The sequence below is a fragment of the Lactuca sativa genome, chromosome 9 (genome assembly GCF_002870075.4).
Source record: "Lactuca sativa cultivar Salinas chromosome 9, Lsat_Salinas_v11, whole genome shotgun sequence".
In the NCBI taxonomy this organism is placed as follows: Eukaryota; Viridiplantae; Streptophyta; class Magnoliopsida; order Asterales; family Asteraceae; genus Lactuca; species Lactuca sativa.
The window spans coordinates 206102528-206126637 of record NC_056631.2 but is presented as its reverse complement, the minus strand read 5'-3'; the positions used below and the strand labels follow the sequence as shown (position 1 = coordinate 206126637).

The 24110-nt window shown below is 34.6% G+C and overlaps 1 protein-coding gene, 1 long non-coding RNA gene and 4 other non-coding genes across 7 annotated transcripts; 1 reads left to right on the top strand and 5 right to left on the bottom strand.

The window, feature by feature from the left end:
• Positions 1-5167: 5167 nt before the first annotated feature.
• Positions 5168-6864, top strand: LOC111910932 (cysteine-rich and transmembrane domain-containing protein WIH2). Its single transcript, XM_023906730.3, has 3 exons — positions 5168-5321; positions 5430-5607; positions 6626-6864. The coding sequence occupies exons 1-3, from the start codon at positions 5270-5272 to the stop codon at positions 6669-6671; spliced, it is 276 nt and encodes a 91-aa protein (XP_023762498.1). The 5' UTR covers positions 5168-5269; the 3' UTR covers positions 6672-6864.
• A 1297-nt stretch (positions 6865-8161) lies between these two features.
• LOC111910942 (small nucleolar RNA snoR114) lies at positions 8162-8250 on the bottom strand. The gene has a single exon (XR_002856687.1). It is a non-coding gene; the product is annotated as a small nucleolar RNA snoR114 (small nucleolar RNA).
• Positions 8251-8259: 9 nt separating this feature from the next.
• Positions 8260-8330, bottom strand: TRNAG-GCC (transfer RNA glycine (anticodon GCC)). Its single transcript has one exon. It is a non-coding gene; the product is annotated as a tRNA-Gly (tRNA).
• Positions 8331-10353: 2023 nt separating this feature from the next.
• Positions 10354-10443, bottom strand: LOC111910939 (small nucleolar RNA snoR114). Its single transcript, XR_002856685.1, has one exon. It is a non-coding gene; the product is annotated as a small nucleolar RNA snoR114 (small nucleolar RNA).
• An 11-nt stretch (positions 10444-10454) lies between these two features.
• On the bottom strand, positions 10455-10525 carry TRNAG-GCC (transfer RNA glycine (anticodon GCC)). The gene has a single exon. It is a non-coding gene; the product is annotated as a tRNA-Gly (tRNA).
• An 8630-nt stretch (positions 10526-19155) lies between these two features.
• Positions 19156-23569, bottom strand: LOC128128480 (uncharacterized). 2 transcript variants are annotated; one of them, XR_008226428.1, is made up of 2 exons: positions 22275-23569; positions 19156-19333 (listed from the first exon to the last, which is right to left on the bottom strand). It is a non-coding gene; the product is annotated as an uncharacterized LOC128128480 (long non-coding RNA). The 2 variants fall into 2 exon arrangements; XR_008226429.1 differs by lacking the exon at positions 22275-23569 and adding an exon at positions 19746-19957.
• Between the last annotated feature and the right edge of the window lie 541 nt (positions 23570-24110).

The following is a 24110-nucleotide window of genomic DNA, read 5'->3' as shown; positions in this document are numbered from 1 at the left end:
ATACAACCATAAGGGTGTGATTTGAACTTTTTCAAAACTATACTAGAGTTTTAGAATGTAACATTCCTAATTAAACTTTTAATCAACTTTTAAATTCCAAAACTTGAGGGCAAGTTTTGAAACATTTCAACACATTAGGGTTTAGAATTTAAATATACATCAAAATTAAACCATTTAATCAAAATTTAAATTCCAAAACTTGAGGGCAAGTTTTGAAACCTTTTTCAAAACATTAGGGTTTTAACTATTTAAATTTCAAAACAACAAAACTTTTGGGTTCAAATTTAAACTATAAAACCTAAAGGGCAAAATATGAAACTTTTCATAACAACAAGGATCAAATAACAAATAATCTAAATTAACAATTAATAACATAATTATCCATATTTGATTTATTTAATGATTTCTTGCAAAACAATTTATCAATTTAGTCAAAATAATTAAACAATTATCACATAAGGAAACAATTATCTTATTAATTGATAAATATCTTCAATTAGGTCAAGAATATAGTCAAATATATCATAAAATCGGATTTATATTGATCTAATATGATAAGGTAACTATCCATAAGCAAAAACAGCAAGAAATCGCGAAGATATCCCCATCTGACGAGTTGACTCGTCGAGTCTGCATGGACTCTGCGAGTTCAGCTATGGACTCAGCGAGTCCAGCCTCCAGAACACCAAAAATCGAATTTTTTTGAACATGTAATGCATCAATACAATTGAAACCAGTCTAGGCTCTGATACCACTGATGGGTTTTGGTCCTAAGAACATCCTATGTGCTCATACAAACCCTAATGCTTGGATCTAAGTTTCTCTATTGTACATGCTTTGAATCCAAGACTATAAATCCTAATTCTAGCATATGGAAATCGATATTAACATATAATTAGGTTTAGATATTACCTTGATTGTTATGTAGCAATAACAATCTCAATTCCTTCTTGAATTGACTTTGGAAGGCTTAGAGTCACAAGTGTCACTCCTCTAATGGCTTACAAACACCAAGAGCAAATGGAGAAGGTATAAGGAGAGAAGGGAGGTATTGAATTCGTTCCTAAGAAGCCTTAGGGAAGGTCTGGCCGAATTCATGAGTCAAGGGGTGTTTATATAGGTGTAGAGATAGGGTTTCAGTCATTATCCTTATCTAGTTGTTTGTCCACCAAGCAACCCATAAGATAATCCTTGAATCCTTATCATAGTCGAATTCTAAGGCCTTATCACCTTAAATTCGTCCAACCTATTAATAAGATAATTCTTACCTTATTTTGTAACTATCACATAATTACAATTCAGCCCCTCTAGTTTAATTAATTACATTTGATCACAAAATTAATTCTTAATTAATTATTGACCAATATTAATTAAACAAATATGATTTCTCTTTTAATATATTATTCTTATAACATATTAATAAATCATAATAACCTCTCTCTTTATTTATTTCTCCAATCAAGTTGCTTTGGTGAAGGCAACCCAAAAGGACCATGCACCATCAGGTCAAGTACATACCAAAATAGTTATGGACTTAGACACTAATCCAACATATAGATCTATACACAAACTCTCGCTCTCCCTCCAGGAGACTTTGATTATAACTACAGACTACGACCGACACTTATTGGTGTCGCCCGTTATTACTCACTTAATCCAAATGAATTTGATTAACCTTGATTACCAACTTGATTTTTGTTTACTTGAATAGAAGGTAAGCCTAGCAGACGAGGAGAAGAGGACTACGAGGTCCTACTAATCGCGTATGTTATTTAAGGCTGTCGAGTATACGAAGGACGCGTTGGCCCATTTCGCATATGATTTATTTGGACCTTACTAGCAATGTTAATGGGCCACTGAGGCCCAATAGCATGTAAAAGCCACTGAGGGTCCCTTAGGTATGTAATTGGGTCACAGGAGGCCCAATAAACATGTATTATTTATGTTAGGCCAAAAAGTCATGTTAATGGGTCACAAAGGCCTAAAAAAACATGATTAGAATTATTCAAACCCAACAATTAGAATGTTTACTTGTTTTGTATAGTATTCGTGTTGCGAAGTTGTTTAATCGAAATGTCGTAAAAATCACCAAATTGTTTTATAACGATTCATAGATTTATAAAAATATATATTTTTCTATATAAACTCATAAGTTATAAAATTTTGTATATTTTGATCCAATTATTTTAATCGTAACATAATTGACCAAAAACATTAGTTTGACCAATTCAGCCTCTTATTTTGGTAAAGTTGGCAATTTTAGTCCTTTTTATGAAAATTTACATATTAGGTCCTTGAACTATTTTTCTTGACATTTTTGACCCAAACACTTATTTAAATAATGTTTTAGGCCCAAAATTTAATTTTGGACAGTTTCAGCCCCTTAGTTAAAAGATTTGCATTTAAATCCACACTTTTTGCAATTTTTACAATTTTGACCCAAAATCCAAAATCTTTGCATTTTTAGCCCCTTTTGATAAATAAGGCCATTTTAACCCCTAAAATAGGTTCATTTATGTTTATAGTCCCTGTTTTGAGAAAACCTTCCATTTCAGCCCCCCTTAAATTTGATTTTTTTCACATATTTCGGCTTAAATAGCCGAAAGGCCCAAATTTTGGCCCATTAGGCTAAAATTTGCATTTTTAGTCCTTTAAAAAGCATAATATTTATAAAAACTCTTATTTTAGCTGTTTTGACCTTTTGGTCCTTGTACAAACCATGAATGACATCTTTTTCCCCATCTTTTGTTTATTTATCAAAAAATAGTCCAATAACAAATTTTATGCTATAGTATGCTTATTATAAACCTTGTATGGTAGTTTATCTTGACATGTTAAGTGAAATGTATCCTAAATCACATATTCTTCCTTCTTGAACTATAGATCTCGAAATATCTTTCATTTTTAGCACATATTCACCACATAAACACAAGAAATCACACATAACATACAAATACACATAGATCTACACATTTTACTTGTATTCTCCCCCATAAATCATTTGAAAACCGAAAATAGAGGGGTATGAACTCACCTTGCTTTGATCTTCTCGGTTTTGAAGAAAGAAATGGAAGAGTTCGATCCTAGCAAGCCTTCTTGGGTGGATCTCGAACTTAAAGTTTTCTAGGATGATGATCATGAGTTTGTGTGAGTTTAGAAGAGATTATTGATGAAATAAAGAGACTAGATTATGGATCCAAGCATCAACTTACCTAGGATGATGATTCTTATGGAAGATCCTACTTGAAATGCTCAAGATCTTAGAATTTTTTATGAAGAAATGAGAGGTGTTCTTGAGAGAATAGTGAGTGTTTGAAAAATGAATTTGGTGTGGGTGTTGGGTGCTCTCGGCCGAGAAAAAGAAGGAAGGGAGGGGAGAGAAGAGATAAGTTGCATGGGGACATGAGATGTCTTAGATGTATGTTGGATAATCCCATAATTAACCCCTAAACAACAATGAGGTGTCATGACCATTTATTTATTTCTTTCCCTTTTTTTGTTTTGTATTTGGGCCGAGAGGAGGTAAAGGAAAAGAATGGTTTGGGCCTTTTGTGCTTGAGTCCATAATATGAGGCCCAATTTGATGATTTTTGGCCCATTGGGCATTTAGAGTAGTTCACCGCCCAATTTAGCATAAAGGAATGGATTTGAGTCCATTAAAGCTATTTGGATTTGTTATGGCCCAATAAGGCCCATTAAAGATAAACTAGTCCATTTTAGGCTTATAAGGCCCAAAAAGGTTAAGTCTCATGAGAATGGGTCCAATGAGAGCCCATTTAATAGTTCTAAGCCCAAAATAGTCAAATTGGAGGTTTATTGACCCATTAGGCCCAATAAGGAAATCCTAGTCCATATTGGACTTAAATTGGGATTTCTTGGGTTTCCAACCTTTTGTTGACTATTTGAGTGTTTGATGGAATTTTGTTGTCATTGAATAAGCATCATACATGCTTTCAAGTTTTAGTTACAATGTTATCCTTGTTAATTGTTTACAACGCATCAGAATTCCTAGTTGTGACACCTTGTACCAAGGCGGCACATCTAGAATATAAATGACACATCTTATTCCAAAGATGGTACAACATGCTAGTGAGTGGCACATCCACCTTCCAAGTGGTGCATCCATGCTCCATTCCCTTCTTAGATGCTACATTCACTACTCAGCTGCTCCGGTATGATCCTTGATGCTCACACATTCATCTAAGTGCTCCATTGAATTCCAAATGCTCCATTGAAACCAAATGCTCCAAATGCTCTAGTAACATTTAACAAGTTCTCTCATGGTCATCCAAATGACAAGACATTATCTCTCGATTTACTGCCAAGGTCAAGTATTACGGTGTGACAAACATAGTTGCAAAAACTTGTTGGTTACATAATCTTCTTTGTAAATTGGATGTTTTTCGGATCAGGAAACAATTGTCTAGTGTGATAATGTTAATACTGTTTATATGTCTTCTAATCTGGTTCAACATCAATGAACCAAACATATCAAGATTGACATCTCGTGCGAGATTAGGTTGCCTTGGGTCAAATTCAAGTTCTTCATATACTTTTCATTTTTTATTATGTTGATATCTTCACCAATGGACTTCACTCATGTTTATTTGATGAGTTTCAGTCCAGTTTAAATGCATGGATAAAAACATCTTGATCCCGATAATAATGAGAGATTGGTATTTTAGTGTATACATGGACTCCACCCTTAACCATATTAACCATATATAGAAAGAAGAATTTAAAAACAAAACCCTAAAGATAGTATCCGAAATCGAAATGAATGGAATATATTTGCCAATACGCACACATGGTCTAAACCTTTTCCTTTCACTTGTTTTATAGCTTGATTTTTGTTTGAATGAAGTCTTCCACCATTCAAAAAAGAAATGTTTTATAAAAATCATTCCACCAATTAATTTATTTGTTTCCTATCATGAGTCTTGTAATTGCGCAACTCAAAGCATATTTTGTTGACTACCACTTTGAATTCCTCCCAAAGTTAAGATAATTTTCATTTAAACTCCCCATATGTTACGGATTATCTTAAGTAAGATCCCTCCCATCCATTCACGCGCTTTAAAGTTTTTAACTGCGGTTCCACATCGTCACCCCACTCACCACCGCCAATGCGTGACGTACACGCACAAACACACATCAACACCATACGCCTCCATCTTCTTTATAAACCTTTTTCCCCTTTTTCGACTTTATAAAAACCACAATTCCCCCATAAACCCCCACTCAAAGAACCTCCAAGAACATCACAATCATGAGTTATTACAATCAAGGCCAGCCCCCAGTTGGCGCTCCTCCTCCACAAGGTTCGTTTATCGTTCAATTTGGTTTCTGATACGATCTTCTTGTTGGGAGGATTTTGGGAATTGGGTTTTTTGAATAGTGAATTAAGGAATAGTGTTTGATTCTTGTAGGATATCCACCAGAAGGGTACCCGAAAGATGCTTACCCACCAGCAGGGTACCCGCCACAGGGATACCCTCCACAAGGGTATCCGCAGCAAGGATATCCACCGCAGTATGCGCCGCAGTACGGTGCTCCGCCTCCTCAGCAGCAGCAGCAGCAACAAAGTACCGGTTTCATGGAAGGCTGGTAATTACAAAATTCCCCCTTTTCTCTATCTTCTTTTATGCATGCAATTGTCAATTCAGATTGAGTAAAGATCGGATCTAGATTGCTTGATTTCAGTTTTCTTTTGTGTTAAGTAATTGAGTCAGATAGATTTTTAACCTGTGATATTGACCGGTGGAGAGGACTTCTGACTTCACATCGGGATTTCTAAATTCCTGTGTATGTTTTTCAGGGGTATTTTGGTCATTTTCTCTAGTTCATTTTCTGTGGAAATTTGATCTTGGATTTTATAGCCGATTTTATTTACAGATCTTGATTCTTTTGCATCAAATTGTTCCTAGAAAATTCGGTGCAATTTTTTTTTTAAAACAAAAAATGGAGAAGGGCGAAAAAAAATTCTTGTAGACTTTTGTTCTTGTTAAACTTAAAATAATGAAACATTCTTTTTTCCCTTTTTGATGCAGAAAAAAAAAGACCCAATGTACTTTATGTTACTATCAAACTTTTGAAGGGTAGAATAGTCTTTTTCTGCATTCGATAATTATAATCCTTAATTTGCAATGATCACCAATCTAACTTGTGGTTGGTGCTAAACAATAATTATTTCCTTATAAAAAAACCTTTAAATTTTTTCGTGAAGGTTTTTTTTTATTTGAACGAGAATATATCCTTATCTTGTGACCTTAAAATGCTTCACAAAATACTTTAGTTTTCTTATTTCAAAAAAGCTGAATTTAATAGAAAAACCATGTGCTGTTTTTTCATATGGTGGTGGTATTTGAACATGACTCGTGTACGTTTTTTGCTAAATTGAATGCTTTTTATAGAAATTCTTGATTGATACGTAGTTTTTATTGTGACATCACTTGCATTCATGTGGAGGTTGTAGTCATATTCTTTGTGTGGACCACAACAATATTGTTCACACAACTCCGTATAATACATGTCAAATACACAAAATAATTTATGTCATGATTTTGAAAACTTTTGATAAGTCAAAATATTGATTTTTTTTGTTAATGGTGATTTTTTTTTGCAGTTTGGCTGCCCTGTGTTGCTGTTGTTTGCTGGATGCATGCTTTTGAAAGATATATGGATTAGTAGATGGTGAACAAGTTATGAAGATGTCATTTGGGAAAATCAAGAATGTGACTTTGTCACCAAATTTGGACATTTCTTTTATCTTTTTGCATATGGTTATGGATTTGAAAATGAACTGACAATGTACCTAGTATTTCCTTTCTGCACATCTTTTAATGAATCTGGAGTTTCTGTTTTTGTGTTTTTGTTGGTTGTTGCAACTTTTAGTAAATGTTTTTAAATAGAATTGTCGAGTTGGAAAAAGTGAAAAAATTGTTTATATGAAAAACGTATAAATAAAAACTTCTAGACCTTTATAATTGCAACTTCTAGACCTTTCACAAAATCAAATACTTATTGTTGCATTCTAATTTGTTAAAAAAAGTTATATATTATTATTATTTGTCAAGTTAAAACTAAGAAAAACACGTTGTTTATAAAATTGGAGGGATCTAATGAAAGTTGACCAAGGAATAGTGCAAATAATGTGAAATCTAATAGTTTCTTCTGGTCAATATTATTTTATGGTGGTTAGGGACTACTAGTGAAGGTTCTTTTAAATTCAGTTGCCAACTCCATCAGTAATTATTTAAATGTAGGGGATGAGTTTTTAATACTTTTATTGCATCTCTATATGTAACACGAATAATTAGTTTGAAATTCATAAACAAGTTTATAAATAATATACAAATATATATGTAACATGAATAACTAGTTTGAAAGTCATAAACAAGTTCAGATTTTATAACAAGTTGGGAACTCAACCAAAAAAATAATAAACAAGTTCCTAATTTTCGAACTAGCTATTTTCGAACCATATATGGATTTTCGAAACGATTGAAATTAAATGAGTTTGTAATTTCAACTAATTTTTCTGAAAACGGGTTTTTCTGAAACTTGTTTTTTTTTGTCAGAATTTCAAAACTTGCAATATTCAAAATTTTTGGTTATTTTTTATATTTCGAACATTTTTTTGTCATTATGAAAGAAGTCTTTTTTATGATCATTGGGGACAAATAGACAATATCTCTAATTTTAATGTTAGTGATTGTACTTTGATACTATTCTTTTAATAACGAACAAACCCATGCCTTTTAAACAATATTATACAAATAAAAAACAAACTAATTGGTCGTTGCCACCAATATAAACATCCTTTTTTCTGGTAATTTACATTTACATATGTATTTATGTTTTTTCTTCAAATAAGTATTTCTATTGTACTCTTTAAATCCCTGTTTTCAAAAGAAAGAAATACCACTTCAACATTTCCTGATAGTGATTTAATTCTCTAATTTGGGTTAGAAGGTCATTTACATGATTATCAAAATATACCGTGTGTGAGATAACAACTTCAAAAACTTTTCCATAGGATACGAGAATTTGTTAAGTATCGTTTTGTTATTTCATCTTTGTATAGCAATTTGTGCCAAAAAAAAGCATGGTTTATAAGTACCAAATATGTTCAAAAATCAAGATAATTAAACAAAAAAAAGAGCTCAGATTGGCCTTTAATGTCTTCATTTAAAGATCAGACAAAATTGATGGACCCCACCAACAGAAAGGCATGAAACATCACAGCTCTTTATAAAATGCACCAGCCGGGAATCGAACCCGGGTCTGTACCGTGGCAGGGTACTATTCTACCACTAGACCACTGGTGCTTTTGTGTTATGGTTGAAAAAATTAATTGACTACTTTTCATTTCAAAATGGAAACACAAATCAACAAGCATGTTTCATTTCTTTTGAATTTAAACAGCCTACATTAACATTGTGAACATACACACATCAACAAGTTATGCATTATTGTATTTGCACACTTCATAGTGTATTGCCATTTCCCACAATTTACCCATATGAATTTTCAATCTACTTTTTCTTTTTTTAAATGCAAGCAAAAGCAATAAAGTCACTTTCATGTTTTCTCTCTTCTTAATGCAAAACATGAACATACTTTCATGGCTCGTTAGTTTCAATATAAATTCGAAATGTGAAGAATTGGACGAATTAAAAATCATATCTATTGACATGTAAATGGAAATTGTAATTTACTCCTAAATAGTTAAACAACTAATTTGTGTTTCCATTTTACTCTTCATTGATATTGCAACTTGTCAAACTTATTTCGATATAAATTCAAAATATAAATAATCATCACATTTTCCTTTGATAAAATAATACTACCACTTGACTTATCTTTCAAACACATTTACCTAGCAAAATTGTTTAATATTTGTATACAGCTGCTATGTTTTTATATAGAAGCTTATTTACCAGAAAAAAAAATCCATTCAATACATACAATCATAGTATGTTAAGGAAAAAAAAAAACAGGAAAACAGGAAGAATATGCATCCTAACTCGTTGGAATCTTTTATTGAAGAAAATCACTCAAAACTTCAATCCAATTGTGTTTACAGGAACATAACATATGAATTTATACTAAACATGAACATATTGGTATAAGACTAGGAGACTATAATAGACAAACTAAGGGTGCGTTTGGTTGTGGAAAACTGTTTTCATTTTCTAAAAAAATGTTTTTAGAAAATAGAGTTGAGTTTTCGTTTTCAAATTTCAATGAAAATTTTAGAAAACGCGTTTGGTTGAAACCGGGGGAGTTTTCATTTTCCATCTTAAAAATTTGGAAAACTTTGGAAAACTGTAAAAATCACTTTTCTAATTTACATACAATTTGGAAAACTGAAAATTTTCATTTTCTTGGAAAATTTTGGAAAACTGAACGAACCAAACACGTTTTCAAAATTTCCATTTTTCTTGAAAAATTTTCCTAGAAAACTGGAAAATTTTCCACAACCAAACGCACCCTAAACTTTCCCTATAAACCATCATTACTACTCAAGGATTCTGGAACTTGGACAACACTCCAAGTTATCACCATCTGGTTCAGAACATGCAATGCTACCATATTCACCAACATATGTGCGTAATGTAAGCAATGCAATGTTCGTTACTCTTGATCAAAGAATACATAAATTTGAATTTCAAAATGTATAATGCTTACATTATATAAAGGCATATTAATTCATAGGACTTTTTCAAAGTTGTTATAGTTTCATCCATGCCAAATATATAACTTAATACATAAGCCAAACTTCTTAACATTTTTTGTCTTTTTTTTTGTATTATTATTTTTTTAATGGTTTACGTTTATTATTGTGTTTTAGTATTAGGCAGCATTAATTCTTGTAATAAGTTTTGAGAGAAGCTCATACATATCCAAGTGTATAACTGATATCGGAGTCTTAAGGATCGTTTTGTTATCAAATGAATGTGGTAATTTCATGATTTTCATCTTTGTAGCAATGTGTGCCCATAGAAGCAATTTAAAGAAAAAAGAAAAGAAATGCACCAAACAGGAATCAAACTTGGGTTGATTTCTACTATTCAACCACAGTTCCAATAGACCATTGGTGTTTTCATGTTGAGTATTATGAACTACGAAATATACTCATTAAGCAAGAGAGAGTAGGCGAGAAATGCACCAAACAGGAAAAGTGGCATCTTTTTTATTTTCAAAATCTAAGCAAACAGCACACAACCAAATTCAACGCCATGCATATACTTTAACAAAGTAACGACTTTGTTAATTAAACTTCAAGTCTTGAACAATGGGATTGTTCATTGTTATATATGTCAGCTAAAAAAGAAATATAGGAAAAAAGAGCTCAGATAGGCCTAATAAACTCTTCACTTAGAGGTCAGAGAAAGCTGATGGACCCCACCAACAGAAAGGCATGAAACATCACAGCTCTTTATATAAAATGCACCAGCCGGGAATCGAACCCGGGTCTGTACCGTGGCAGGGTACTATTCTACCACTAGACCACTGGTGCTTTTCTTTTAAGATTATCATCTTCTCTAATATCTACATAAACTTTGAAGATTGAAAATGATTTAACCTCTACTTTTTCTTTCCTGAATGCAAGCAAAGAAAAAAAAAACGGAAATGATTTATATTAACAAGGTAAACATGAACACATCAACAAAGGATGCATTATGGGATTTGCACTTCTAAGTTCTACGTACATTTTTATTTCGATATAAATTTGAAATATAAATAATTAATCGTCACATTTTTCTTTCATAAAATAATATTACCACTTAACTTAATTTCACAGACATCTCTAGCAAAACTAGTTAGTATTTGTATAAAACTGATATATTTTTCTATCAAAGCTTCTTTACCAAAAAAAAAAAAAAAAAAAAAAAAAAAAAAAAAAAAAATTAAATCTATTCAATATATATAACCACAATATGTGCAGTAAGCTTAAACAATGAAATGTTTATTACTCTTGATCAAAAAATACATATATTTGAATTTCAAAATGCATAATGCATAATGCTGAGGAATAAATTGCTGGGTTAGTGAATTAGTTGTTAAAAGAAATTATAAAATATAAATACCAATAATCTTTGTTAATGTAAGGGATAATGACTTAGGAGGGTAACTACCTATTAACGTTGTTCACATATTGACAACTTGTTTTTTTTTTTTACATAATATACCAACTAACTTGTTTTAACCGTTTACATTATAACAATATTACCGGCTAACCTCCATTTTAACCGGTAAATGCAATTAATTCATTTAAATGAAAAGGAAAAGAAAATACGTGGCTCCAGAAGATTATACGTAGCATGTTACGTGTCTATTTACACCTCACTTATTATATAGAGGGTGTTTGTCGTTGAAGCCCTAGATCGACAATGGCTTCTTCATCTGCTTCTTCCAAACGAAATGTCGAACTCCAAGCTGACCATCCATGTAAGTGCGACATGCCATCTCGTGTGAAGATTTCAAGAACACCCGACAATCCAGGAAGAAAATTTCTAGTTTGTCAAAATTCTTTGGTAAATATGTTTTATTTATTCAACCCGAAACTGAATCTTCTTCTTCATCTTCTCTTCAATTTAATTTTTTTTATTCTTTCATGAAGAGTGCAAGAACTCCAAGATGTAATTTCTGGGAATGGCTGGAAGACGATGAGTACCAACTACAGAAGAACAATGATTTGGGACAAATCTACAACCTAACATTCAAGCTTGGAAATTTGGAAAACGAAATTAGTTATTGCAGGAAGAAGTTGGAAGAAGAGAAGAACTCTGATTTGGTTTTCAGACAAGAACTAGACAAAGTGAAGTGGAAGTTGTTTACTCATAAAGCTGCATTGTTTGTGTTATTTTTCTTGTATGTTAAACATGTATTTTTTTAAAGTTTGATGTGTTCTTTGTATCTTGTTTGATGTACTGTTGTTTGATGTATTCTTCTTTGATGTGTTCTGACTAAATCATGTACTTCATGAAGTTTTGTATGCAATGAAAGTTATGACTAAAGTTTGATGTTTAATACTTGATGTATTAAGACAGTAAACATGTAATGTATACAAACACATAAATAAACATGTATTAAGACAGTAAACATGTAACTTGGGAGTTTGATGTATTAAGACAGTAAACATGTAATGTATACAAACACATAAATAAACATGTACTTAATTTAAGGATAATGACTTCGGAGGGTAAACATGTACTTAAATTAACATGTACTTAAAGTACCAAAATATTCCCAAACATACAGGACCCAAGATGTTAAAGTATCAAAATATTCCAAAAGATGTGCCAAGTTTGTCCTATTGTGCCAAACAATATTACAAGACCCAAGATTCCAAAACATGCAAAATAAAACAACACATTGAATTCAAATCTCTAGTGGGTGGTCACTACTGCTTCCTTCCTTCCTCCTTATGTTCTTCCTTATCTGAATCTTTGTGATTCTTTCTGAAGTTTTTCTTGTCCTCTTCCTAACTTGATTTTCTGCATTGTGTTGAATTTCCTGTTCCACATTATCTTGAACTTCAATTTCATGTTCGACTTCAATGTTAGCTTGAATCTCATCTTCTATGTTAGCATCAACTTCAACTTCTGGTACCAGATCAACTTCAGGAACATCAACTTCAATGTTAGCATCAACTTGAATGTCATCTTGAATCTCCCCTACAAGGTTATCTTGAACTAAAGGAACATCAACTTCAACTTCAGGTACCACATAAACTTCAGGAACATTAGCTTCCACATCACTTTCACTTTCAAAGTCACTATCACTTTCACTTTCAAACATGACAACATGTTCCACTTCCAATTCAGCTTCAAGGTCTACTTTACCTGTAAAAGGGAAAAAATTCAGAAATGGCACACAAGTATAATATATTACATAATTTAACACCATACCTTGTTTCTTAGGTTTCTTTTTGTTAGAACCTGAAGTAGATGGTACATCATTTGGTCTTTGAGGACATGTTGATCTGTTATGTCCTCTTTCCCTACAAATGGTACATCTCATGATCATTCCCTTTTTTGAGACTGTATGCCTTGTTCCCTTAGCTTCTCTCTCAACCTGATCCCTTTTCCTTTTCATTGTTGGTCTTCCAGGTAGTCTTTTTTTTAGGGGGCAATGGTTTGGTGTAATCCACTTCAGGCCACATAGCACTACAGTTTAGTGGCCTAATGTTATACCTATAACAACTTGCATACATTGATGTAGTAAACCATTCTGACACATACTCCTTAGGGTCCCTATTGAGGCTTGAAATGGCAGCATATCCATGCACACAAGGATACCCTACTAACTGCCATGCCCTGCATCCACATTGCCTAGTATTCAGGTCTACAGCATACCCTTCAGTCCATACCCTCACCTCAAATTGCATATACCCAGAAGGTACCACTTGCCAAAACCTATCCATAATCATATACAAATTAGAAAATATTAAAAATGACAAACATATAAGCAATAAGAATTTACCTTTGTGTTTCCTTGTGCTTATTCAACTTCAACCTTATGGAAAGGACATATGTTTAAATCCCAAGATTGACCCTTGGCCTTGTATATACACAACCTTTCCATTACATAAATATGGATTTCTTCTAACATGGTAATAAGTGGTTTCTTCCTAGCAGCTTCAATCACAGAGTTAAAACTTTCAGAAACACCATTTTCATATGCATCACAACTCCTATCAACCTGAAAAAATGCTTTACACCATGTTTTAGGGTCCCTTTCCATCAAATGTTCATAAGCTAGTGGCTACAGCTTCTTGATTTCATTCATATGGTATTCAAATCTTTGTGGAACTGTAGATCCAGCAGCTCTCCAAAACAGTTTCTTAAATATTTGCCCCTTAAATCTTTTTTGGAAATTAGCACATATGTGCCTAGCACATTGCCTATGCTCTGCAGCTGGAACCCTTTCCTTCACAGCTTCAACTAATCCCTATAATCAAAACATAAACAACATAAGCAAAAACATATTAAGTATGTAAAATAAGTATGGAAAATAACAATAATTGAAGTGTGAACATTACTTTGTGTTGGTCTGATATTATGGTTAGTCCATGCCCAACTCCCATTCCAATGTCATCAATTAGAAGATCAAGAAACCACTTCCATGATTCTTTATTTTCTACTGCAACCACAGCCCATGCAACAAGATATATGTGGTTGTTTGCATCCCTCCCAATGGCTACAAGCAACTGACCTCTGCATATGTCCTTTAAGAAACAACCATCTACTCCAATTACCCTCCTACAACCCTCCATCCATTCATCCTTCAAACCCTTTAAACACACATAAAACTTTTAGAAGTATGTTTCTCCATCAGGCATCACATCCACCTCCATCTTAACTGTTGATCCAGGATTTGTCCTTTTTAGCTCTTCTCCATAACTCCATGTTTTAGCATAATGCTCTATTAAAGTACCTTCTATCTACTGAAATGCATATTTCCTACCATTTCTGCATTGTCCAACACTAGCTATCAGGTTAAACCTTTTACTGACCTTAGCTTTCAATTTCCTAATGCTCATCTTTGGTTTATGTAATATATCATTCATGAAATGAGTTCCAATCCATTTGTAGCTTACAATGGACCCAAATTTGAAAACTCTTGCACAATTATGCCTATCAATTAATGACTTAATCTAAAAAGACCTCTCATTCTTCATCCAGGTTGCCCACAACCTAAAGGGACAACTCTTACTCCTCTTGTTCTTCTTATATTTACAACATTTTGCCAACAGCTTTTGATGATCATTTTTTTCAAACCATAAGTCATACCCATTCTTGACAGCATAGTTGGTTAGACAAAGCTTCAATTCGAGAGGGTTAGCAAACTTCATACCTAAAACTGGGACCATTTTATCCCATTCTTGCTTCTCATCAAAGGCAAGGAACACAACCTCATCATCTTTATCACTATCTTCATCATCAGCAACATCATTTACTTCTTCTTGATTACTATTGAGAATGGGTTTACCACACAACTTGTTCAAGAATTCATCATCATCTGTTTTGTCAAATGTATGCACCTCTTCATCAGGTTCATGCTCATATTCCCTTATATCTGAAATTTGTGACTCTGTATCATCATCTTCTATTACATCAGATAGCTCATCACCTGTTAACAACTCCTTATCGGCCCAGTCAAGAATGGGTTCGTTTTCGTGGTCAATGTACACATTCATCCTTAGCTCCTGCTTATCCATGTAACCATCTTCAATAAACTCAAAATAGTCAGCATCATTGGCGATTCTTCTGATACCCTCTGCCAATCTTTCATGAGTACTACAATAGTACAAGTTCTCACAGCTTTGTCTTGTCAGCTTTGAAACCCACAACACAAATTCTCTATAGTCCATGCCACCAAAATCCACATCACGAACTGACATTCTTATAGGGTCTAAGTACACTAATGGGTTTGGTGCAAACATGTCGTTGAAGTGAAAATCTATAGTGAGATACTTACCGTTAGATGCTTCCATTGATGTTCAATACGTATCATTAGACGATTTCAAGTCCCAACTTCAGTTCCTACTACTTCGATCGACTGAATTCTGAGAAAACTTAAGTAACCGGGATCGATTTGGGGAATGATTTGGGAGTAGTTGTTAAGATTAAGAACCCTAAATAAATTAGATCGATACACCTTTACACGTGTTTAAATGAAGTCGAATACAGACAAAGGGTGAAATAGCCACGTATTAAGCCACGTATTTCATTTTCCTTTTCATTTAAATGAATTAATTGCATTTACCGGTTAAAATGGAGTTAGCCGGTAATATTGTTATAATGTAAACGGTTAAAACAAGTTAGTTGGTATATTAGATACAAAAAAAAAAAAAAAGTTGCCAATATGTGAACAACGCTAATAGGTAATTACCCTCCTAAGTCATTATCCCTTAATGTAATCTATCTGTTTCTACTTCTTCTAATAAACAAAACTTAAATTTGTCACTTGTCTTTTTACAACCATACTATGACACGTGATATCTTCCACTTTAATTTTATTTTCCGTCTAATCTTTCTTCTTATTCTTAACTAGTTGTGGGACTCATGTATTATATGCGTTAATTTAAAAAAAAATAAAAAATAAATGTCAAAATACTTAAGAACTTTAAATTTATAAGAAAAATAATGAATTATTATAATGGAAATGTTCTTTATCTTTTAAATTTAAACAAATAATTTAAATAAAGAAAAAAAAAACTAATGAGGTTTAATTTTCAAAATTTTGAAATTAAAAGGTAAGTTTATTAATGCAATCGATATCCATTTGTTAATACATTTATTGCAATTGTTATATTAAAATATTATGTGAAATTTAAAAAAAAAAATAGAAAAAACTCATAAAATGACATGTGGAAAAGAAATAATAAAAAATAACCACAAAATGACATTTGACAAATTAAATGAGAGTGTGACAAATGACAAAAAAAAAAAAAAAAAAAAAAAAAAAAAAAAAAAAAAAAAAAAAAAAACTTTCATTTATTAGAGAGGATTCTTAGTCCTCAAAATCTGGAAAGTAGCAACTGCATTCCACGAAATCAGCTAGAATTTTGTGAAATCTTCCCCGTATTTGCCCTAAATTTCACTGAGATTCTCAATATCGCTATTTACACTGTGTCATTCCATACCCATGGATTTTAACCTATTTTTTGTTCTCTGTATTCATTGTGCATCGACTCAAAGTTTTTCCTATGCAATTGGAGTGTTAAACCTTACTTCTATTAGCAATTGATGTTAGTTTCTACTTCAATCGTTACACTTTTTTTACGTTATATTGTTTTTATCTTTGAAATCACCGATTTAATGGTTTGTGGGTTTGTTATTTTGAAATTGACTTTCTTTCTGATGCTTTATTGTAACATCCAGATTTCCTGGTATATTATTTTTATTATTTATTTTTCAAGGATCATTGATCTACTCGATGAGTTAGCGCTATGACTCGCAGAGTAGAAGTGGGTTTAATGATCTACTCGACGAGTCCGAGAGTAGACTCGTCAAGTAAGCGCTGGAATGAGAAACCCTAAATTCCCCGGTTTAGAGCCTATTTAAAGGCACTTATAGACTCCTTGGGCGGCCACACTTCATAGAAAGAAAGCCTAACCTGCCATTTTCGTGGTATAGAGAGAGAGAGAGAGACCATTTTGAGCATTCTTGAGCTTCTTGGAGGAAAGATTGGAAGAGTTGATCTAATCAAGAGGAGGTTGTGGATCTTGCATTCTTCTGTCATTAGCTGCTATTCTGAGGTAAAAAGCTCTCATCTTGGCCTCTTGTTCGTTAGATCCCATTTTTGGGAAGCTTTTAGTGTTTTCTCCCAACATATTGTGCTCTAGAGCTATACAGGTATGGTTTGAGGTTAGAACCTCAGATATGGACTAGAGAGGACCTTTCGGGTCCAAAGATTCGAGCTTTGTTGAGCTGGAGGCAAGCTCATGTGCATTTAACCTCTTTTTGGGGCTTATAATGGCATTATGGAGCACATATGCCATGCATGAGCGTAAAGATCGAAGCTTTACATGACATTCAAGCCTAGGGAGCCCAAATCTAGTATTTGGAGTGATAGATCTGCCCTAAAACGTCTGAATGGGAGTATGGACTGGATGGACTCGTCGAGTCCATGTGCGGACTCACCGAGTCAAATAGGGTTTTTCTCGATAAAGTCTGAATATGCTGCAACTCGACGAGTAGACGGATCTACTCGGTGAGTAGAGTTGGTTTCATGAGGTCTCCGAGGGAGCGCAGGGACTCGACAAGTCCTCTCGGTGTACTCGATGAGTTGAGTCAACATGGACTGTTGACTCAAGTTAACTTTTGGAGTTTAGACCATCTATGAGTGATGGAGACCATGGAAGGGTAGAATAGTCTTTTACCCTTACCAAGAGTTAGAGAGGGGTTAGTAGAAGCTTATTAGAATAATTGGTCTAATTAGAGATAATCACCGTATGTATTAGGCGGAGGCTGTTTCAGTGATTCGTGTACAAGGTGTATTAGCTTGCTTACTTCAAGGTGAGTCTTCACACTATACTTTACCTAGAGTGGTAACTGTGTGTGTGACCAGAGGGTCTTATATGCTTACTTGAGTTATGAATGCTTGTGTGATACGTATTCTATGATATATTATGTGTTGCTTAGACTGGACCGGAGGGTCCAACGAATTATGAGGCCAGAGGGTTCTCAACCAGACCGGACCAGAGGGTCTGACGAACTATGGGACTGGAGGGTCCCACTGAGACACATTGACCAGAGGGTCTTTCAAAGCTATAGCCTCGAGTGACTAATTATTTGTACGTGGTATTTCGGGGAACTCACTAAGCTTTACGCTTATCGTGTTATGTGTTTCAGGTACATCTGAGGATCGCGGGAAGGCACCGACATGATTGTACACATCTGTTGGAGATTATGATTGAGGGTTTTGGGATTTGACTTATGATTGTGATTTTATATTGACATTGAGACACTTATTATTTTCTTGAAAGAAACAATGGATGAATTATGTGTATTATTTTTAAATGAAAATTTACGTTGTTACAAGTTGGTATCAGAGCCTTGGTTTGAGGGATTCGGATACACCTTCGGGTACGTCTGGACTCAAACTGAGGATTTGAGAAAAAAATTTCAATAAAAAAACAATTTTTCCTAAAAACAAATAAGAGTTTTTCAAGAGAAAAGAGGAAAGGAGCAATATGTACAATCAGTCAGCGCCCGAACGGTGATTTCCCAAAATACCCTTATTTTATGTGCTATGAGATATTATAAGATATATGTTATGCATGCTAGAGAGTAGGCTAGGTATTTCATATCTTAGGACCAGAGTGGCCTGATTTGTGATACTTTAGCCTAGGAGTTATTGCTGTTGTGAGTTGCTTTGAGTGCCGGTAGGAAGTAAAGAGGAGCCTACGAGAGGCCTACTAGAGAGTAGCCTATGTTCGGAGAGACATAGAATACTTGCGATCTGGGATCCTAGGAAGAGGATTTGGGATGAATACGGATGTGGTGTGAAAGGTAGTATTGGGCCCGTACTAATGGAAACACTGGATCGGTAAGCAGCCCAAGTAAGAATCCTTAGGGTGCTAAGGAACAAGTAGGGGTGAGTGATCGAGTGTGAGTATTCTTGTAACGACAAAAATTTCCAAAACAATTTTTCATTATTAAAACATATTTTTAATCACTAAAAACAATATCCAACATATTTATCCAATGTCATCATAATAAACAAATCCCAGAATCTCAAAAGATCTCAAATACATAAACCCTCTCAGTGTGTACGGATCATGTCGGCGCCTTCCCGCGATCCTCGCTGGTACCTGAACCACATAACACAACACTGTAAGCATAAATGCTTAATGAGTTCCCCAAAATACCACATACAACACATACGCCTTTCTAGGCCATAACTCTGTGGGACCCTCCGGTCCGAGTGTCTCAGGGGACTTCCGTCTCAAATCCCGGTAGACCTTCCGGTCCTACCCGTATTGACCTTTCGGTCCATGTCCTCTCGACCTCCCGGTCCATATCGTCTTGACCTTCCGGTCCTTATCATACATAGCATACATAACACATACATATCACATATCAGCATATAACACACACACACACATATATATATATATATATATATATATATATATATATATATATATATATATATCATAGCATATAAGACCTTCCGGTCACACATAGGTACCCTTCCAGGTACAGTAGAGTGAGAAGACTCACCTCGGGTAACTCGGTAATCTCGAGCTCGGTAACAATCTAGTCTAGCCTCCGCCTAATCATATGAAATAAACACTCTTAATCTCGAGCTCGGTAACCTTGATTGAGACGTTTGATGAGCGCTACGTTGCGGTTACCGAGGCGGCTGCTGCTGTAGCCATCATAGTTGTCGTTGCTGCCAGACCGCAGGCGGGTGACTCATTGTTGTACCGGGAGTTCAGCAACACGAAGCCACCGGAGTTTGACGAGACTCAGGACCTAATTGATGCGATGAGATGGATCTCCGTCATCGAGGGGTGTTTCTACACTTGTTCCTGTCCAGAACATTTAAGAGTACGGTTCGCGCTGAACCAGCTTCGCTTGGGGGCGAAGGACTGGTGGAAGTTTGTGACAACCAACTTCACTTTTGTAGAGCTCACTGCAGTGTCTTGGGAGAGGTTCACTGATATATTTCAAGATGAGTATGTTCGCCTGGTAGAGAGGGAACGGTTGGCCAGGAGTTCTTGTCCCTCAAGCAGAGGACGTAGTCTGTGATGGTGATTACAAGGTTGTTCCATGAGAGGGCGATGTTCTGCCCTGAGCATGTGTCTACCGAGCAGGCACGGATGAGTCGAAATTTGAGCATACTGAGGAGGGACATGCATGAGTTCGTAGCGAACTCGACATACCAGACATTTGCTGAGCTCCAGGCAAATGCCCTGAAGAGGGGGATTGAGCTTGAGACTTAGGCCAGGGAGGACACAGACTCTCAGGGGAGGGATCGGAGGCCAGAACTGTCTCAGCCGGCAGCCAAGCGGGCAAAGCCCGCTGATTCGAGATCTGGGGGTCAGAAGGGCCGCACTTGTGGGAAGTGCGGCAAGAGTCATGAGGGTGTATGCCGAGCGGGCGTGTGCTACAAATGTGGCAAGGAGGGGCATATCGTGAGGGATTGCCCCCAAGGGGTTCACAGTTTGCTTTCACAGCAACCAGACAGGCCATCGGAAGGTCGAGTGCCCACAGCTGTCACACCCCCGGCCGAGGCGGCGGAATACGTCGGGCTGTGCGACTTAGTTCATGGATCCCAAGAAAATTGAATATACATCACAAGTTACAACAATAACAACATGGCAGTTACATTCAAATTTAAAGTTCAAATACAAGTTTCATACATATATTAATTGGTTCATAAATTCACCTTAACAAGTAGGTCGACATAACAAAAACTAAATAAGACTAGATTGCCCGAAAATCCATGAACAAATCTTCTATTAAACGCTGGTTTACTGATCTCCTGAGAATACATGTGATTTGAGGGTCAACACAAAGGTTGGTGAGAGTTACAGGTTTCTGCTAACCGTAGTAATGATACTTTATAAGTCTAGAAAGTATTTCTTTTGTGGTTAAAACCATGTTTGATAAAGAGTTAAATCACAAATATATCTATACTTGAAATATTTGTTAAATAGATAAATCATAAGTATATCCATACTTTAAATGCTTGATAAATAGATAAACCATAGATAAATCCATACTTGAAATGCTTGGTAAAGAGTTAAACCATAAGTAAATTCATACTTAAAATGCTTGATAAAGAGTTAAACCATAAGTAAACCCATACTTAAAATGCTTGATAAAGAGTTAAACCATAAGTAAACCCATACTTAAAATGCTTGATAAAGAGTTAAACCATAAGTAAACCCATATTTAAAATGCTTGATAAAGAGTTAAACCATAAGTAAATCCATACTTAAAATGCTTGATAAAGAGTTATACCATAATTAAGTCCATACTTAAAATGCTTGATACACAGCAAAACCGAATCCGTGGTTTCTAGTTAAAGAGTCTGGTTAATGTCTATAGTGAGTCCTATAACCGAGCTATGTGACCAGTTATAATCCCTGCACAACACTTCATTAGACGTCGTAGTTATACCAAAGATAAATATTCACCCACTTCGATTGATCAGTCGAGGTTGTAGCTAGCAACCGCAGGTGGGGATGTCAACCCGTATAGATCTATACATATGTATCTCGCTCCGAGGATTAACGGTTATAGTTAAATGGGAATACTAAGTGGTTAAACTTAGGTAATGAATACTGTCTCACTATAGAAGCCATTAACTAGGTTATACAGTAAAGTTTCACTATAAAAGCTGAATAAGTTCGATAAATCCGTAAAAATGTATGTCACTCGCTTAAATAGATAAAATGTTTCCTCACATGGATTAATGATTTCCAAGATATAATTGTTATAATTTGTACATATATAACTAATAAATATGTTTGTACATGCTTGATGTAAGTAAAATAAGTTATGCACATGACTAAATATTTTTAAACGCATGTATATTGTAAAGAGATTGGTTTATAAGACATTATTTTGACAATAATAAGTATTAAAACTAGATATATTTTTTTATATGCATATTCCATAACTGATATATATATTTAGCAAGTTTATAAACATATTTCATAACCGGAAAATATATTTATATATATTTCACATGTATTCCCCCCCAAAATAATAAAACATAAAAAGGGGCGTAACACTCACTTTTGTAGCGTGATTTCGAGTAAGCTAAGTGCAAGATTTGAGTCGGGACACACCGCGAGAACACGAACTATCAATGATCCAAAGTTGGGACTGTATTGCAAAAATATATTAAATAAGGGACTGTTTTGTTAACTTAATCCCAAGGGATGGTACATATTAAATAAATTGTAATATGGTTTTGGAAAAGGGACTAATTTTGTAATAAATTTCAAATGAGGGCTGAAATAATTATTCTGGAATGTAAGTTATGTTTTGACTCTTTTTCTTTTCTGTTTACGTAATGGTGCAAGTATGGCCCACAAAAGTAAAATGGGAGGACAAGGACTTTAATGTTGAAAACTAACATAACTCCAAGGTTTGTCTTAATTAAATGGAAAGAAAGTTTGAGGTGTGGGTTTTTGAGTTTACTGTGAATTATTTTTCTTTCGTGGGTTTACAATACAGAGAGTACATAGCTTCTTATTTCAGAGCAAAATGCATGAAATTTTACTAACAGAAGTAAACGAAGAGATTAAATTTGTAAAATAAATTTAAAAAAAAAGAGTATAAGCTATTTATTTGAGATGGGAGTTTGGTTTGACTAACAAAACCAAGAACTTGCTGTGAATCGTTTCTATCATATTTATATGGGTTTATATTTAGTACCCAGAATGGGCAAACAGAAGGTATGGTTTTCTTACCTGGGCTTTTATCGAACAACACAGGGAATCATACACGAAGGAAAACAATGAAAAACAAAAGAAAAGATTTGTGTGTTAGAGTTTTGAAGATGTATTGTGATCGACAAGCTGTGCATGGGAAAGTAACGCACACAGCAATATACAATGAGAAGCTTTATTTCTTGGTTAGAAGTCGAACCATACACAATAATAAATAAATAAGAAGAATAAGGAGTTGGAGGCTTATGGTGAGGGGAGGTAGTCGCAACAGAGGGTCGAAGATGGCAGCAGGGGGTGATGGCGTTGTTGCTTCCTCGTCCTTCCTTCTTCCAGTAGTGGGTTGACTAGAAGGAGGGGGGGCTGGTAATTTCAGGGGGTAAAATAAAAAAGAGTTAAGGTTGTGTTATGGTGGTGTAACGGTGGGGAAAGAGCACCCGCCGGTGGTAGAGGTTCTTCGTCGAGGGTAAGAGGGTAAGTTAAAGCTGATGAGTTTTTGGGGAGAGTGAGTTTTCAAGCTTTCTATTTAACCCAGCAAAAAGAAAGATTGTGTGATCCTCGTGAGGATGCTTCAAGAAGAGACAAGAATCCAGTTTTCTTTCACTCATTTGTATGATTCTCTCTAGTAATTGAAGAAGGTAATTCCCTGATCATTCCCTCATTGAACAAGTTTGACTTTCATTTACAGACAAGACGCATGGAGTACGACAGATAGAGACATGAGAGAGGGAGAGAAACAGAGAGGGTCACGTGAGAGATGAGAGAGAAGGGGTACATTTTGCAGAGCTATTTTGATATATATATTTATATATGTATATAAATATATATGTTTTTAAGGTGTATTAACTCATTAAGCCTTAAAAACGGTTCTCGTTTTGCGTATTTAATTCTTGATGTCGAGAAATTTTTTTGTCGTTACTCGAGTTACAGTTTGTGCTTTAAGTTTCGTTCGACATTTTTCGTAACTTGAGATAAAATATCATTTCATATCTTTTTGTGTTTTAAAATAACTTTATATTTCCACTAAAATATGCATTAAAATTCGATCGGTCGAGATACCAAAAAAGATACGCAGTGAACTAGCCGCTAGAGACTCAGACCCAAATTTCAGGTTGTCACAACAGCTGTTACAAGGATCAGCACAGGGATCTGTCCCTGCTACTACTCGAGCTACATAGAG